The sequence below is a fragment of the Microcebus murinus genome, chromosome 14, assembly GCF_040939455.1.
Source record: "Microcebus murinus isolate Inina chromosome 14, M.murinus_Inina_mat1.0, whole genome shotgun sequence".
NCBI classification, from domain to species: Eukaryota; Metazoa; Chordata; class Mammalia; order Primates; family Cheirogaleidae; genus Microcebus; species Microcebus murinus.
In genome coordinates this window covers 55,564,521-55,581,919 of record NC_134117.1, presented here as the reverse complement: position 1 = coordinate 55,581,919, position 17,399 = coordinate 55,564,521, and the positions used below count along the sequence as shown (strand labels likewise).

At 51.3% G+C, this 17,399-nt stretch overlaps 1 protein-coding gene across 2 annotated transcripts; it reads left to right on the top strand.

Annotated features, from left to right (window-relative positions):
* The first annotated feature begins 5,128 nt into the window (after window positions 1–5,128).
* SFTPD (surfactant protein D) lies at window positions 5,129–15,705 on the top strand. Of its 2 annotated transcripts, none has more exons than XM_012762492.3 (8): window positions 5,129–5,206; window positions 7,214–7,412; window positions 10,703–10,819; window positions 11,053–11,169; window positions 11,493–11,609; window positions 12,047–12,163; window positions 12,759–12,842; window positions 15,227–15,705. In XM_012762492.3, the coding sequence occupies exons 2-8, from the start codon at window positions 7,217–7,219 to the stop codon at window positions 15,601–15,603; spliced, it is 1,125 nt and encodes a 374-aa protein (XP_012617946.2). In that variant the 5' UTR covers window positions 5,129–5,206; window positions 7,214–7,216; the 3' UTR covers window positions 15,604–15,705. The 2 variants fall into 2 exon arrangements, with proteins under 2 accessions (XP_012617946.2, XP_012617945.2); XM_012762491.2 differs by lacking the exon at window positions 5,129–5,206 and adding an exon at window positions 5,213–5,306.
* Window positions 15,706–17,399: the final 1,694 nt, after the last annotated feature.

The window sequence follows — 17,399 nt, the reverse complement described above, 5'->3', positions numbered from 1 at the left end:
CTTGAACTCCTGAGCTCAAACAATCCTCCCACCTCGGCCTCCCAGCATGCTAGGATTACAGGCATGAGCCACCACACCCGGCCTTAAATTTTTAATCATTTTTAAATAAAATCTTGGATTGTTCTAGAAGTGGTTTAATTTCTGGCACTCTTCCTTGATCACTATAATCTTTAATACATACTTTAGTTAAAATAAACTTTCCATTTTAAAATTGGATCTGAAAAATGAATATCTACAAGAAAAATATAAATCTTGACTTTAATCTCACACTATACATAAAAATTAAGATGGATCATAAACATTAAGACACTAATAGTTTCAAAGGACATTATAGAATATTATGATTTGTGTCTCTGTAAAAGTTTATTATACCACAGAAATAAATAAACTAAAATAATTGATATATTAGACTTCTAAATTTGCTTATTAAAAGACATGATGACAAAAATTAATAAAATCTATAGCCTGGAAAAAAACATTTCCAAAACATATTAACAAAAGACTGATACCCATGATATATAAAGAAACATTCCAACTCAATTACAGTCCAGGCATGGTGGCTCACACCTGTAATTCTAGCACTGTGAGAGGCTGGGATGGGAGGATGCCTCGAGCTCAGGAGTTTGAGAACAGGCTGAGCAAGAGCAAGACCCCACCTCTATTAAAAATTTAAAAAATTAGCTAGATGTGGTGGTGCATAACTGTAGTCCCAGCTACTCAGGAGGCTGAGGCAGGAGGATCACCTGAATCCAGGAGTTTGAGGTTGCTGTGAGCTAGACTGATGCCACAGCACTCTAGCCTGGACAACAGAATGAGACTTTGTCTCACAAAAACAGTACAAACAATATAATTAACAACAAAGAAGTGTGAACCAACTTTCCACATATAAATATTGCTCAACATTATTAAACATTAGGAAATGCAAATTAAAACTACAAAGGGATAGCACTACTATAGCCAACAGAAGGGCTAAAATTAAGGAGCTTAATAATATCAAATGTTGGTTAAAAACACGAAGCAAGCAGGACTCTCATACCTTATTGGTAGAAATATAAAATAATATGACCATCTGGCAGGTTCTTATAAAAGTTAAAATATATTATCATGTGCTCTTACCAATTCCACTCTTGGATATTAATATTTACTCAAGAGAAATGAAAACATATGTTCACAAAAAAACTGTATAAGAATGCCCATTGCAACTTTATTCATGATAGCCAAAAACTAGATTCCGAAGATACTGAATACAACTCGTGTCATCCACCTATAGGATAATTCATGTACAAGTCGTTATCTATCTTACCATGGGCTACTACTCAGTAATAAAGCAAATAAATCAAGTTAGAATTTTGTGAAATAATAGTAACATATATTTTTAAAGGGATTTGGTTCAAAAATTAAGATCAAGAATGAACATTTAAGTATTATACATTTCTGTTTATGCAAATTTTATTTTATTATTATTTTTTTTGAGACAGAGTCTTGCTTTGTTGCCCAGGCTAGAGTGAGTGCTGTGGCGTCAGCCTAGCTCACAGCAACCTGAATCTCCTGGGCTCAAGCGATCCTCCTGCCTTAGCCTCCCGAGGAGCTGGGACTACAGGCATGCACCACCATGCCCGACTAATTTTTTCTACATATTTTTAGTTGTCTGGCTAATTTCTTTCTATTTTTAGTAGAGATGGGGTCTTGCTCTTGCTCAGGCTGGTTTCGAACTCCTGACCTCGAGCAATCCACCCGCCTCGGCCTCCCAGAGTGCTAGGATTACAGGTGTGAGCCACCATGCCTGGGCTATGCAAATTTTACATCAAAGAAAAAACTATAAATATTGAAGTTCAGCTAGTGGTATTAATACAGATATACTTAGGGGAAATATACTGATATCTGAATTTTTTTTATAATGAACATAAATATTTCTAAATCCTAACATTACTATATGCTTTATTACAGTTATCTATTTTTCTAATCAGTCCAATCTATTTTATTTTTGAAATACTTCAAAAACTACAGACCAACATCCTTATGGGTATAGATGCAAAAATCCTCAATAAAATACTAGCAAACTGAATTTAGCAGTACATTAAAAAAATAATCCACGATGACCAAGTGGACTTCATCCCAGGGATGCAAGGATGGTTCAACATATGCAAATCAATAAATGTGATTAGGCCGGGTGTGGTGGTTCATGCCTGTAATCCTAGCACTCTGGGAAGCTGAGGCAGGTGGATCGTTTGAGCTCAGGAGTTCTAGACCAATCTGAGCAAGAGTGAGACCCTATCTCTACTAAAAATAGAAAGAAATTACTTGGACAGCTAAAAATATATAGAAAAAAAATTAGCCGGGCATGGTGGCACATGCCTGTAGTCCCAGCTACTTGGGAGGCTGAGGCAGAAGGATTGCTTGAGCCCAGGAGTTTTAGGTTGCTGTGAGCTAGGCTGACGCCATGGCACTCTAGCCTGGGCAACAACGTGAGACTCTGCCTCAAAAAAAAAATAAAAATAAATAAATGTGATTCACCACATAAACAAAAGCATAAACAAAGATGATCATCTCACTAGATGCAGAAAAAGGATTTGACAAAATCCAGCACCCTTTCATGATAAAACCCTCAACAAACTAGGCATAGAAAGAACATACCTCAGAATTATAAAAGCCATATATAACAAACCCACAGCCAACACCATACTGAATGGGGGAAAGTTGAAAGTATTCCTCCTAAGAGCTGGAACAAGATAAGGATGACCACTGTGACCACTCCTATTCAACGTAGTGTTGAAAGTCCTACCCAGGGCAATCAGGCAAGAGAAAAATATTAAAGGTATCCAAAAATCACAAAGGAAGACAGCATAGAATGATTGAAATGAGGGGGCGTGGTCATCTAGGGCATGGAAGGGGTAAGTAATGGATACTTCAAGTATTCAATTCGATGGAATTTACTTCAAGGAAACCAAAACGAGATGGATCAGTGTTAATGCAATTGTTGTTGGTTGTAGAAGAGACAGATTAGGGCATCTGTGAAAGTCAGGCTGGGCAAGTTTCCGTTGTGCTAGGTGTCTGTTCCCACCTCCTTCCCCAGTCATTAGACACACAGCTAGGGTGTGCTGGCTCCATTCAAAACCAGCCAAAGGTGTGGAGTGGGTTTCATGTCTACAATCAGGCCTGACAAAGGGAGACCAGAAATTCTCCAAGAAAATGGAATAAGCTTAGAGACCAGAGGAAGGTGTCAATCCAGAAATGAAGAATCAAGGTCCAAATATGAGGGAGAGCAAGTGAGAATACTGAAACCCTGTCACCTGGAGGCAAAAACTGGAGTCAGGGTCACTGGGCGATGAGTCTGGAGCCAGGAACCAAGATCAAATAAAAGCAAGCCCGACTAGTGTGGCGACTCCAGAACTATTGTCTTTAGTACCTGCTACGGTGCAAAGCTCCCCTTCTGGTCTAGCAGTGGTAAGGCACGTAGCGGCCCCCTGATCTGGGAGTTTCAGTGGTGGTGTGAGCAAGCATCTTGTGAGACCAACATCTGAGGTCTCAGCTTAGCTCCGACAAAAGTGCAGCTGGTGGAGTCCACTACAGGCTGCAATGCTGGTGAGGCTGCAGTGCAGTGCCAGTGGCTCGCTACCAAGGAAACCATGTGGTTATCCCAGACCTTGTCTTGGGAAGACGGGGTGGTTCAGAGGTTCTCTGGATGAAGGCCACTCTGATCACCATTGAAAGTCTGATTCTTCTCATCAATATCAATGTAACTCAAGAGAGCAAAGGTTCTCACTGTACTAAAACTGATTCTGTTGGAGTGTGAAGTTAGACCAAGGAAATAGCATATTTCATGCTATAATGGGGTCCCAGAGCATTGTGGAGACCCCTTTGACAGGGTAATAGGAGCCAGAATGCAAAGAGACAAAGTTTAGGACTCCTGAATTCAAGGTAAACATAAATAAGAAAGAGGTGGCCAGCCACCAGAAGATTTGACAACTAGGCTCTGTGGGGAGAAGAGTGCAATGGCTCAGTGCAGCCCACATGCTGACCCAGATCTCTAGGCGGACATGAACATTCTGTAATGGAGAGGGCTGGGTGCTAATAGTAAAAGGGCTCTCCTATTAGGGGCCCAGGTGGCTTTGCAAGGGATCCTGCTTCAAAAGAATTGCAATAGGAGAAACAGACCTTTCCCTATCAACTGGGAAGACCTGGCATTGTAGATTCAACAACATGTGAGAAATTGCCACCAGGAGTATCAGAAGCCAGGAGCAAGTCAGCACCACCAATAGGGTGACTACAGGACAGGATTGGAGACATGAGTCTGCTGGTTTGGGGACCTAGGGCAAGAGTTGATGGAAGAGGTAAAGTTAGGAATCTAGAAGTGAGCAGAGATGATCACAGTGGCAGCCAGGTGAACAACTGCCACCCAGGTACTGGCAGTTAAGAGCTGTCTTGAGAGTGGCTGCAGCAGAGTATGAACAGCTCGGTCTTAACTAGTCATTAGAGCAATGGGCAAGGCAAACACCAGCTAAGAAGTTGGAGAGAACAGGCCCCACGGGGGCAAAGCAGAGGCCTGCTAAGGCATGTCCATCCTACAAAAGGAAATTGGGAGGCTCCCCAGGGCCCGGAGCAGGGCACAAAAGAGCAACCTTTTCCAGGTGGCAGCTCCCCACCACTGCTGCCCTCACAGCCTGCTGCCTCTGTAGCCCCTCGCCTGCCCCACCCCTGCCTGGATAGGCCAAGCAGCTCCCAGCTCTTTCCCAATATCTGGGCAGAGCTATTGAGACAAAGAAAGGAGAGAAGTGGACACAGCAGGTCCTGGCTCTTGAGATCTGCAGATTAGGAGTTGCTTTTGCAATAGCTGTAGGTCATTGTGCAACTCACTGGTCTTCATACTGCCGATTTCTGCACATCTGTAAAATACAGACAGTGATGATGCCACTCAATTTGCAGGGCTGCCTCGAGGTGCAGATGAGAGCAGGGACTGAGAGTGTTCCGGAAACACTAAGGTGATAGAGGTACATAGCGTTATGTGTATCCGTGGCAGGTTTCCAGAAGGCAGGTGGGGGGGAAGAGTGAGTGAGTCACAAAGAGGAAAATTGCCCCACTCCTTGAAGGGAGTTCTCAGAAGGCCAGGGCTGGGCAGCTCAGGTTACAGGGAAGGCATAAATAGTGGGTACCTGCCTGGCAAAAGCTAGTTTGCCTGGAGCTCCTGGGGCCCTAGCAGAAGCCACCTGTGAGTGTGTCCGTTCTTGTCTCTCATTTTGTCTTCCCCGTGTCCTGTGATCCCCCTGCCCATCTGGGCAGTTCATCCTACTGGCGTGGAGGAGGGGAAGGTGTGTGCGGCTGTTCTGGTCTAGGAGGCGTGGGCATGGGAGTTGGGGAGCAGTGGGGTAATGCGACGCTCCTCTGCCCCTCATTCTGGGCCTCAGTGGGAGATTTGCTTTCTGAGCTGGGGGAGGGTGGAGGAGTGGGATGTGGCACCCGCCCAGATCCCAAGCTCCACTGTGTGGAAGCCTCGGGTGGGCAATGTGATTCCAACTCCTCTCTTGGCTCCTTCTCTGTGCCTGATTTCTTCAGAAAGGACAGTGGGGGGCAGACCAGGTGTTCACAGGCCTGAGTTCTAAACCCTCCTGGTGCCAACTGCCTGTGGCACACGAACAAACCTGCTTCTCTCATGGCCTCAAGTCTATGCTTACAAAATATACTTCCTGGATTAGGTCTCTGATTTCCCAAGCAATGTTCGTAAAGTCTTACTCTGAAGGTTTAGCATAAGCTGGACACTGCCTGGGTTGAAGAGGCTGGGGCTCTGCCCATGCCATCCACTGCCCGCTAAGGCACCTCCTCTGAATCCTGGGTCCAAACACCTGGGAGTCTGCTCTCTCCAAGGATCCTTCATGCTACCGTGGGTGGTGGTGGCTGCTGTGTCCACTGCCTTCCATTCTTCCCCGGAATGAGGCAGGGCCCAGGGTCGCTCCGACCTGAGTCTGGCCCTTAGTGCCCACGACTGAGCCTCTGCCAGAACAGGGGCTTCGAGGCAGTGGCTGCAGGCTGCGAGCTCACCTGGGTGTTTCTAGAGGCTCCCAGGACACCCGGAGAAGTAGTGAATTCAAAATTAAAAGAGGCTAGTGCAAAATAGGGGTCGTCCGCAGCCCAGAAGCACCAGTAGTCGGGAAGAGGGCACTTCTCTGGCCAGGAAGCCCCTCCCCTTCCACCACCCCAGCTGGCCTGGGGACCCCCTCCCCACCCCCCCGCTTCTTTGCACAGGGCCCTCCGGCTTCCTTCCCAGCATCTGTGATTCTGAGCAGCTCTTGTCACTCATAACTTTACAGTTTCTCTTTGAGAGAAAAGATGCCCGACACAGGGAGTGACCCAGGTCCTATACCCACCGTGACCTCAGTTCCTGTGGGCTTCTCAGATGGTAACTGGGTGCCCTATTGGATAGTTTCTCTCCCTTCCCACCACAGTTAGCCTTCCACCTCACTGAGCCCTCCTGGCATGTCCCCTTCCCCCTCTTTTCCAAGCCCTCTCAGGTGGTCTGGGAGGAACCGCAGGTGTCTCAGGGTGTCTCTGGCTGCTAGTTTGGTATCTCTGATGCTCAACTTTCCCTTGGGTTCCCTCTGGGACTTTTCTCATGGAGATGGCATCTGGTCCGGCAATGGCAAATCACCCAGCAAACATGCAGCCTCACTCCCAGCCCGTGCTCAGGACGTCACTAAGACATCATGAAGCATTCAGGACTCTGGCTCAGCTTCAGACCAGCATGGCGGGCACCAGCGCTGGGCCGCGCAAGGCAGCAAGTGAGAAGAAACAGGCTTGCCTTGTCTGAGCTAGGCCAACGGCTGCAACGGCACAGACACAGAGTGAGGTCCGGGGAGGGGAGGGGTCCTGCCCAAGGCACTCACTGAATCCTTCCTACTGTGACAGATGGCCTCAGTGAGGAATGTCATCTCCCAGCCACCACACCAAAGGTAGTGGCCAAAGGGAAGGCACAAGAAAGGACAACATGGGTCATTCGGGAATAGGGAGATGTTGCTGTCAACCTATATCAGAGTTCCAGCTGAGTAACTCGTGCCCTCCAAGGCCAGACCATGTGCCCACCTTGTCCCTAAACTGCTTTTGGAGTCAGGGAAGAGTAAAGGTGGGAATGGGAACATCTCCTGACCTCCAAGAACTGGGCCAAGCCCTAACCCATGTCCTTGAGCCAAAAGCATGTCCTTTCTCTCTCTAATCATGTCCCCAGGCCATGCTGCTCCTTCTCTCTGTGCTGGTCCTGCTCACACAGCCTCTGGGGTACCTGGAAGCAGAAATGAAGACCTACTCCCGGAGAACAGTGGCTGACGCCTGTACCCTGGTCATGTGTAGCTCCGTGGAGAATGGCCTGCCTGGTCGTGACGGACGGGACGGGAGAGAGGGTCCCCGGGGCGAGAAGGGGGATCCAGGTAGAGCGGGACCATGGGCTTATCCTGGCGGGAGGGAGGACATTGGGATAGTAACTGACCCGGCAGCTCTGAATGCTTTGCTATGGAAGGCTTGGAGATGGGCTTCCTCCTTCCAAGGGGGTGGGTCTCCCCTGACTCTCAGCCCGCACTGCTCCGCCAGCTGGCCAAGGAATGGCTATGCTGACCCCCTCCCTCCCCCCCCCCTTCACCCAGCTGTCCTGACCGCTCCCTGGGATCCTGGGAGCCCTACCATCCCAAGAACAAGTAAATAGTAGATAACTTACTGATATTTGGGACCTTGTAGAATCTGTGCCAGCAGTTAGCAGTTGTTCATTCTGATTAAATGATGCTTATGCAGGGCGTTACATGTTTTTAATGTTTAGTTAAACTACACTGAATGAAGGGTGGGAAAAAATGAGGTTCCATGGCTCCAAACCAGGCCTGATCAATAGGATGTGCCCTAATACCTTACAGGGGGAGAAAGGGAGCTCACATTTCTTTGTCCAGCCCTGTGCTTGGACATTCCCTTGAGCAGCTCATTTAATTGACTCCAAAGTCTTACAAGGGACATATTAATTTTGACAGGTAAGAAAACTGTGATGCAGAGAGCTAAACAGCAACGCTTCTGGAAGGTGGGAAGACCGTGAGCGTCTGCATCAGGCAGGTCCAGGCTCGACCGCTAGTTCCACTCCACACCTGGGACTCTGGGGCAAGCCACTCAGTGACACTGAGTCTCAATTTGCTTATCTGCATACAGGAATAATAACTACCACCCAGAGATGAATAACTGAGCCAAAGGCTTTATTTTTTTTATTGAGTCTTCAGGACCAAATTGCATCTTCCTGTTGTACCAAATAGGTGAATTCTCCTGAGGTTACCAGAGATACTGATGATAAGGGACTTGTCCCTAGAAATGCTGCCCCCTACCCAGGGAGAGAGGATCTGGGTCAGATGAGTAAGAAAGGAGAATTTGATTAACCAGCTCCATGAACCAAGGGGCCACCAAGGCACAGGGCCAGGGCTTCAAAGGGATCAAATACGCTTTAACTTTTTGGAGCTGGCACTTTGAGGAGGAAGGAAGCTAATGACATTTAAGCTGGAAAGATTAAGCAGCATCATGTGCCCACCCCGTGCACGTCCCAGGCCTGGCCTTGCGTCCCCACTCAGAGGACCACGCACAGTGGGGCCGGGGGATGAGGCTCCCGTCTGCCCTCAGTTCCAGTCACTCGGCCATTACGGGCCTGGGAACGTCCTGGGGAGGTCGGGGCACCCTGACCCAAGTAGGTCTGTGTGGGGCCCAAGTCTGCACTTGTGACAACCATATCCCTGCAGATGTCCAAGCACGTGGTCCCCAGAACCTGCTAACAGGAACATTTGGGCCTGAGAGAAGAGATCCTTGAGCAGGGGTGGAGGGTGGAGCTGGGGTCACAGGAGTGATGTCCCAGACACACAATGGAGGGCAAACAAGACCCAGATCCTGCTTTAGGGGGGAACAACTCCTTTTTCCTCGGCACCTCCTGCATTCCCCCTGCCCAGACAGACCCAGCAGCGGGGGTGCTCACCTCCCTCGGATAAAGCCCCACGCCTCCCAGCAGCCCGCAGCCCGGCAGGACCATTCTGCACCCCTGCCTGCTCCTCTGACCTCAGGACCCCCACTCGGCTCCAAAGCGCTAATTCTAGTCTGTCCCTGACCACACTCGGACCCTCCCTCCCCAGAGCCATTTGTTCTCACGGACATCTATGTGGCTCATTCCTACCTCCTTCGGGCTTTGCTCAGACCACCTTCTTGGTGAGACGTTCCCAACCACCATCCTTAAAACAGAGCCCACCTCCGACCACCCCCTGTGCTTTACTTTTTCTCAGTGGCCCTCAGCATGGTCAAACATATCATATGTTGTACATTTGAATTTCCTATCATCTGTTTCTGTGCAGTAGAGTTGAGGCTCCAGGAGGGAGGGATTTTTTTGTCTGCTCTGTTCACTACTTTATCTGCAGCATTTAGGACAGTGCCTGGTATGTAGAAGTGCAATAAATATTTGTGGAATGAATGAATGCAAGATGGAAGGACAGAAGAATTTCAGTAGCCAAGGTGGCCAAAATGCTGGGCCATAAAGCTTTGCTTCGGGTGACTCTAGGGTCCAGGGCGGGGTCTCTAGGGACACTAGAATACAAAAACCCATGCTTTGGGAGGCAGGGTTCTGCCACTGAAGATGGCCGCAGAGCTCTCATGGCCTCGATGGTTTGTGCACCAAGAATGGGCAACCTCTAATGCTTCCTTCCAGAGAGTGACTTTTCTCCTTTGGCCCATCTGCCTGCTGCCAGCCTGGCCAAGGTGAAGCCCACAGGAGGCTCAGCCTGTAGGTGCGGGAAGTGCTCCCTTTTCATCCCTAGTAGCTATTGTAAACAGCAGCAGGACACAAGGCCTGGCGTTCCACTGAGTATGAATGGAACTCGATGTCTCCAGGTGGTGGTGGTGCTGCTGAGACACGCCAGCACAGAATCTGCTACCCACCCAGCAAATTCACAGTCCACACTCTTGACTCAGGAAGGCCTGGCCTCTCCTGTCACAAGAATATGGTTCCCAAATCTGAAATGTCACCTCCCCTCTGTAAGTCGCTCTAAATTCTCACCCTTCAAACCCACTTCCTCCTTGAGTTAGACTGCTCCGAGTGTGTGTGTGTGTGTGTTGGGGTTGGGGCACTGTGAAGAGACGAGGGACATCTCACACATTGTCTTCTTCACCTGTCACCCTGTCTCACAGTTTGTCGTGAGTCCTTTGTAGAGCAGGGCCTGAGGCTGCCACTTGCATCTGGCCTGTTGCTAAGCATAGAGTAGATGCTGCAGAGATGGGTTCTTAGTGAACGAATGAGTGAGCAAATGGACAAATAGCTGAATGCACAAGTTAGCACCAACTGTCTGGTGTCCTTTCTGATACAAATGTTGGCCCCCCTGATATGTCTAAGGGGAAATCAGGAAGTCTGTGATCACAGGTAAGCGCTGGCAGGTTGCCTGCTGTCAAGACTGTGGCTCTGGGGCCGGGAAGGAGCACAGCATGGCAAGTCGGACAGGGCTCGGCCCACATCCTCCTCTGACTCAGGAAAGGCTGTCTCCTCCCGGGGAAACGGGCGTGCTGACACCCTTTCCTGCATCCCCGCTGGACCAGAGCGTGTGAAGGTGGAACATGCACGCCCTGCAGAACGCTGAAGGAATGCCGGGGACCCGACCCTGCAGGCAGCTGCTGCCTCCAGGGCCTCGGGCCAGGTTTTTGTCAATTTCTTCTGCTGCTACAGGTTTGCCAGGAGCTGTAGGGCAAGCAGGGATGCCTGGACCAGCTGGCGCAATTGGGCCCAAAGGGGACAATGGCTCTGCTGGAGAACCCGGACCAAAGGGAGACACTGGACCAAGTGGTGAGCAACTGGGCATGGCATTCGGATGGCTCCGGGTGGCGCTGCTTCTAGGTTTGTAGGCAGGCACAGAGCCAACCCAGGAAGCACTGGGTGCTGGGTTACTTCAGGACAGATGGGGCCTACTGTTGGGCAGAATGACAATGCCACCTCTCGACCCCTCACCTTATTATGCAACCCCCTGCCCCCAGCCAGGAGGATTCGGTGTCACTGACTGGGCTGGTCCTTTTCCTCAGGACCTCCAGGACTTCCAGGTGTGCCTGGTCCAGCTGGAACAGAAGGTGTCCAGGGCAGGCAGGGGAACGTAGGCCCTCAAGGCAAACCAGGCCCAAAAGGAGAGGCTGGGCCCAAAGGTAGGTGGACAGTGTGGCCAGTCTGAGAGTGGGGAGGGAGGAATGGCAATGGCATCCATGATGGGACCTGAGGCATGCTCAGAGTGCCAGGAAGAGCCCAGACCATCAACACTGCGAAGGCCTTGCCATGCAGCCCTCCCCCACACCCCCCGTTTATAGTTGTCCCCTTTCACCCTCCACAGAGGAACCCCAGGCAGCAAGGAGCAATCTCGCCACTTCTCTCCCTGACCTTGGAGTTGTGGGTTAAAAGCCGCACTACTGAGAACAAGATCCCTGCTGAACACACTGTCAGCAGTGTTTATGTCTGTGTGCTCCTTCCACAGGAGAAGTAGGTGCCCCGGGCATGCAGGGCTCTGCAGGGACAAGAGGCCCCACAGGCCCTAAGGGAGAGAGAGGTGCCCCTGGTGAGCGTGGAGCCCCCGGGAACGCCGGGGCAGCAGGTGGGTGATGGCACGAGCTGGTGCAGGGCTGGATCCAGTTCTCCTGTGCCCACTTGGGGCTATCAGTGCCCACCCCCGCCGCGTGCACCTGTAAAGTCAGAGCTGGCACTGCTGGGCATTGGGGAGGGTGCATACCTGAGGAAGGTGAATTCGGGGGTTCTGGGGACTGTTTGTATCCAGGAAGAGTGCAGTGCTGAGCGATGAGGACATCCGCATACAGGGAAGGTTATTCGTCGGGGGATGGGGCAGTTATACTCAGGGGGTGCTGATTGCTGGCAGATAGGGATGTCAGTGTCCAGAGGGGATGTGGCCGGGCTCTGGGCACAGGCTGTCTGCGGGCAGAATGTGTTGCTGGGTAATAAGGACAGTCTGTGTCAGGGAAGGTGACAATGCTGGAAAACCGGTACATAGCTCAGCCAGCCCTTCTTTGACCCCAGGGCCTGCTGGAGCTGTGGGTGCGCAGGGAGCTCCAGGTGCCAGGGGACCCCCAGGACTGAAGGGGGACAGGGGTGTTCCTGGAGACAGAGGAGCCAAGGGAGAAAGTGGCCTTCCAGGTAAGGTGGCAGCTCCTGGCCCTGGGAACCCCCACTAGGGCGTGGCTGGGAGGAAAGGAGGCCTCTTCAGCCCAGGACAGCCCATCCTCTGGGATGTGTGTCCCATTGGTGGGAGCTGGAACTCAGGAGAGGCTGCCAGGCTGGAAGGCGGGAGCATTAGGTTCCGGTCTTGGCCACCTAGTACTCATGGCAAGGTCTGGGCACTTTCTCCATCTGACCATTTGGAGAACTGCAGCTGCCTTCCCAAGGCATAGACAGTTTTAATCATCAAAGAACCCAATGGATGGGAAACACCCGAGGAGTGTGTATTCTTGTTCCACACCCACCCCCACAAATGGAGATGCCATTATATTCCCAGAATTTGGAGTCAACATCTCATCTGGTTCGGTGTCAGTGAGGTACAGAGACGAGTTTGTCCGCAGCAGAACCTAAGACCTCACTGCACAGCCGGGGCCAACTGTGCCAGCAGATGTGGGTTTGCGGGGGGCCACCCCAGTGTGCCAGCAGCTGGACACCATTCCCTTGAGGCCCGGACTCTGAGCTCTTCCTAGGCTGCCTGGACAAGTCTTCACTCAGCCATTTCTGTCTCCTGCAGAGGCCACTGCTCTGAGGCAGCAGGTGGAAGCCTTACAGGGACAGCTGCGGCACCTCCAGGCCGCCTTCTCTCAGTATAAGAAAGGTGAGTTCTTGGGTCTGAACCTGGGCCAGGCATGGACATTGGGTCCCAGCCTGGGTCTGGGCCTTGGTTTGGGATTAGGCTGGGGCTGGATCTTTGGCTGGGCCTGAGGCTGAGCCTGGCCCTGGAACTAGGACGGGAATGAGCTGGGACCATGTCTAGGGCTGGACCTGGGACCGAGGCAGGGAGTGGGGCTCTGGGTGGTGCGGGGCGAGAGCAGGGCAGCCCCGTGCTCCTGGTCCTGGATGTAGATCCAAAGGGCAAGGAGGAGGGTGTGGCCCACATCACCAGTTCACCAGGCTGGCAGAAGCATGGCTGAGGCTACCAGGCTCCAGAACACCCTGCAACCTCCATGCCACCTGTGCCCGAGACAGACTGATGCCCTGAGTCCAGTGCAATTCAGCAGAGCCTTACTCCCACTACACTGTGCTGGTCCCTGGGGTGGGCAAGGGGGCACTCAGCATGGGCTGCATTTCTTACCTCTGTGGGGCCAGGTGTGTAAGTGTCCAGTGACATTGCTGCACAGCCCAGGGCAGCACAGAATCCAGGTCCTTTCCTGGGACCTGGGGCTGGGATACCACTCTGGGAGTACAGGACAGGTGGGGGCCTGGCCTTGGTGTGTGGCCAGTGAATATCCCACCGTAGACCTGCTCCTGGGTCAAGCAGCAGGCAGGCTGCCTCTGGGCTCCAGTGCTGGGCTCTGCCTGCAGCTCCCGGGGTCTTCAGAGCAGAAATTCTGCCTTAACCCCGCAACCCTGGGGAGTCAGGGGCCTCTAGGAGCAATGCTTGAGTGCACCTCAGTCCCCAACTGCCCCTGCTCCTCTGCCTTTCCTGACATCACCTGTGAGTAACAGCTTTCAGGCAAATCTCACTGAGCCAAAAAGGGAAGTTTTCTGCAGGAGTAGAACATAAAGGGGCCTCACTGGATAAGACATAGGTAGGGTTGGCTCCCAAGTACCCAGACTCAGAGACGAGAGTGTCAAGCATTTGGTGTATCTCCCTCTCTCCGCGCACGTATTTGCGTATGCACTCACTGGCTCATAGGCACGCTTATGCAAGCACAAAGAACACGCGCCTGTGCGCCCACCACGTGTGTACTTAAATGCCACCACTCACTCTGTGCCCATCTGCATACACAAACTCATATCTACAGGCACACACAAATATGCACACACACCCAGATGGACGATAAGTACTCCCGGGGCTTTTGAATGGAGGCACAGGCATATCCATGTGTCCACATGCATACCCACCTAGCTGCGCGCAACATAAACCCAGGAACGGCACATGGACTCTTGCGCCAACCTTGCCCGGGGCTGCTCTGCATGCCATCCTGAGCCCACGGAGAACCTTCCCCCGGAGCCCTTGTTGAAGATGCTCAGACGAGAAGGACATTGGGTCAGGGTGTAGCCTAGACTCTGAGCAGCCCAACAAGGCCAGGGGCATGGCCCTATCTGGAGTCTGAGGGCCCAATGTCCTTTGCTTAGGCCCAGAAGCCACAGGGATGGAGAAAATTGGAATACAAAGAGATACTTGACATGTCACACAAGTGGTACTTTTGCAAAGTGAGCCTTCCCTCTAGAGACGAGGAACTGGAAATCCCGACAAGGGAAGTGACTTTCTCTTGCCCACCCAGACAGTGATTGCCAGGGTGGATCTGAACGCCAGGTCTTCTGATTCCCATCCAAGGCTCTCCCCAGGGCAAACCCCACCACTGCCCCCCACGCACACATGCCCCTTTCATATGCCCTCCACCCCTCCCCCTGCACCTGCCCGTCTGGCTGGGGCGTCACCTGCATGCTTGCCAATAGGCAGTGAGCAGAGATTAGCACATGACAGCTCTCAGACGCCCTGCCCTACCCTCTTCTCTTCCCCAAGCCCACTAACAGCACAGACCCTGTCTGACAACCCCACATGCCCTGCTGTTGATGCAGGGATGACAGTGGGCTGGCTGCATCGTGTGTTCTGTACTCTCAGAAACTGGCCCGACTACATGGTAATCAACCTGAGAAAAGCTGTTTAATTCCACATGGTAACTGAGAAATTGATTCTGGCATACGCCTGAGCTGAAATAGAAATAGAAACGTCTGAGCTTTGGTGTCAGATCGCAAGATTTAATCCCTAACTGCTTATCTGATGATTGCATGACTCTGGGCCTCTTACTTAATTAACCTCTCTGAGTTCTAGTAAATTGGGAGCAATGGTACCACCTTACAGGGCAGCTGGAGCTGCTCTGGAACGGAGTGTCTTACTTGCATTTTCTCTGGTCCCTGATACCCGCCGTATGGGAGGTCTGGGAAGCTCAGGTTGGAGCACAGAGGTCTCCAAGCCACTGAGCTCTGGCCAGGTGCTGCCACAACCCCAACCTGACTCTCCTTTTCTCCTAGTCGAGCTCTTTCCCAATGGCCGAAGTGTAGGGAAGAAGATCTTCAAGACCGTAGGACTGGAAAAGCCTTTTGAGCATGCGCAGCAGGTGTGCGTACAGGCCGGCGGGCAGCTGGCGTCCCCACGCTCTGAGGCTGAGAATGCCGCCTTGCAACAGCTGGTCACAGACCAGAACAAGGCTGCTTTCCTAAGCATGACTGACACCAAGACAGAGGGCAAGTTCACCTACCCCACAGGGGAGCCCCTGGTCTATTCCAACTGGGCCCCAGGGGAGCCCAACAACGACGGCGGGGCAGAGAACTGCGTGGAGATCTTCACCAACGGCAAGTGGAACGACAGGGCTTGTGCAGAGCAGCGCCTCGTGATCTGCGAGTTCTGAGCCACCTGGGGTGGGAGGGGCAGTGCTTGGCCCAGGAGGCTGTCTGGCAAGTCAGTGCCCAGACCTGAGTGCTGCCAACATCCTAATAAAAAGGTGACCACCTCTGCTGGCCAGGGCCTCTCTACGGAACGCAGCCAAAAGGTAGGGCTACTGCAGAACACCTCTCAGAGTAAAATACGAGACTGTCCTCACACACTGGAAGACCTGCCAGGGTCAGTCTGCAAGGGCTTTTTCCCCTGCAAAAGATAAAAGTAGGTGTCTAGTGACCTTTATGTCTCCACGTCCAATGACTGCTTTTCAACCCTCCTTCTCAAACGATCAGTCACATTTGACCCCACTGATCACTCCCTCCTCTTTCAAACACTTCCTCCTCTCAGTTTCCAGGGCTCCGCTCTTGCCTGCTTTGACTCTTACTTTATGGTGGCTCCTTACTGGGCCCTTTTAGCTTGTCCCCCTTCCTCTCCTTGACCACTTAATGGCAGAGTGCCCAAGCCTCAACTCTTGATTCTCTTCTCTCCTTACGCTCACTCCAGAGGTGAGCTCATCCTGTCCCCTGACTTCAAATTCCTTCTACAGGCTTATGGCTCCCGTCCTGTTCAGGACCCTCACTGAACCGGGACTCCTCTAGCCAACGCAGGCTACAGCCCCGGGACTGGGAGGCCTCCACGGATGCCTGTTGCTTCAAGGTCTGAGCTCAGGAAGCTGCACAGTATGTCAGGGTGACCTAGTAGGGAACGTCTGCCTCCCCAGCCACACTGCATGGCCCTGCACCCCACAGACTCTTCCTCATCCTTGCACTGTGTGGTATCTGTCTCCATCCCTGTCAATATAACTGCCTCTTGGCTCATGGGAGGAGTATCAGTTGCACAATTCTAAAGCCATCTGAAATCTCAGGGAACTCTGAAGCAAAGAGTATCTAACCAAACTCAAATTTGCCTCCAACCCTCCTCTTGGTTGACGGTTCCAGCTATGTTCTTTCCCCACTCTGCCACAGAGATAATATAATTATATCCTCCTTCTCATTTTTCACATGTGGAAACCAAAGCACAGTGTGTGAGGGTGGGTGGGGCTTGTGCAGGGACACAGGGCATGTCAGTGTTAGAGATGGGTCATGAATAAGGTCATTTGGACCCCGAAGCTTATCCTTTTGGCCTGTGAATATACAGGACAGAGAATCCTGCATATTCAGTTGATTTTATTGAAAGGCTTGCAAAAATGATTTATACAACACCTGCATTCAAAAAATGGCAATGGCACCTAGATGAACCACAGCCCCACAAGAGAGGCAAATAAATACTCCCTTCCCCAGACAGGAAACCAGCCACTCTCCCCTCTGTTCACAGGGACCAGGGGTATTGTCCTTCCTGGAGGAGACTCCTCCACACCCCACCTCTCTTCCAGCTGTCCTGTGGGCACATTTCATACATAGGACAGCATATCTATAAAACAAAAGCTACACTTCAGACAGCATGCAGTCCAGGCTCTCTGCTAAGATCTTTCTCTGGTACGAAGAAAACAAAATCCCCAATTCCTGGCGGTTTCTGAAATACAAGGTAATTACACAATAATGAGCAAACAGCTCTCTAGTACAAAGGCCACACCTGGACACACTCATTGAGGGAGCTTAAAAAGGCTTTCTCTCTAAAACTGCAAGTAAGAGAAAACAACTGGACCTAGTTTAAGCTAAAGAGAAGCATTTTTAAACTAAGAATAGAGGTTTCTGAATGGGCTCAAAAAGGAACAGGGGAGCACAGGCAATGCCATGCCACCTCTGTGGCTCTGCTTCTGTCTGGGCA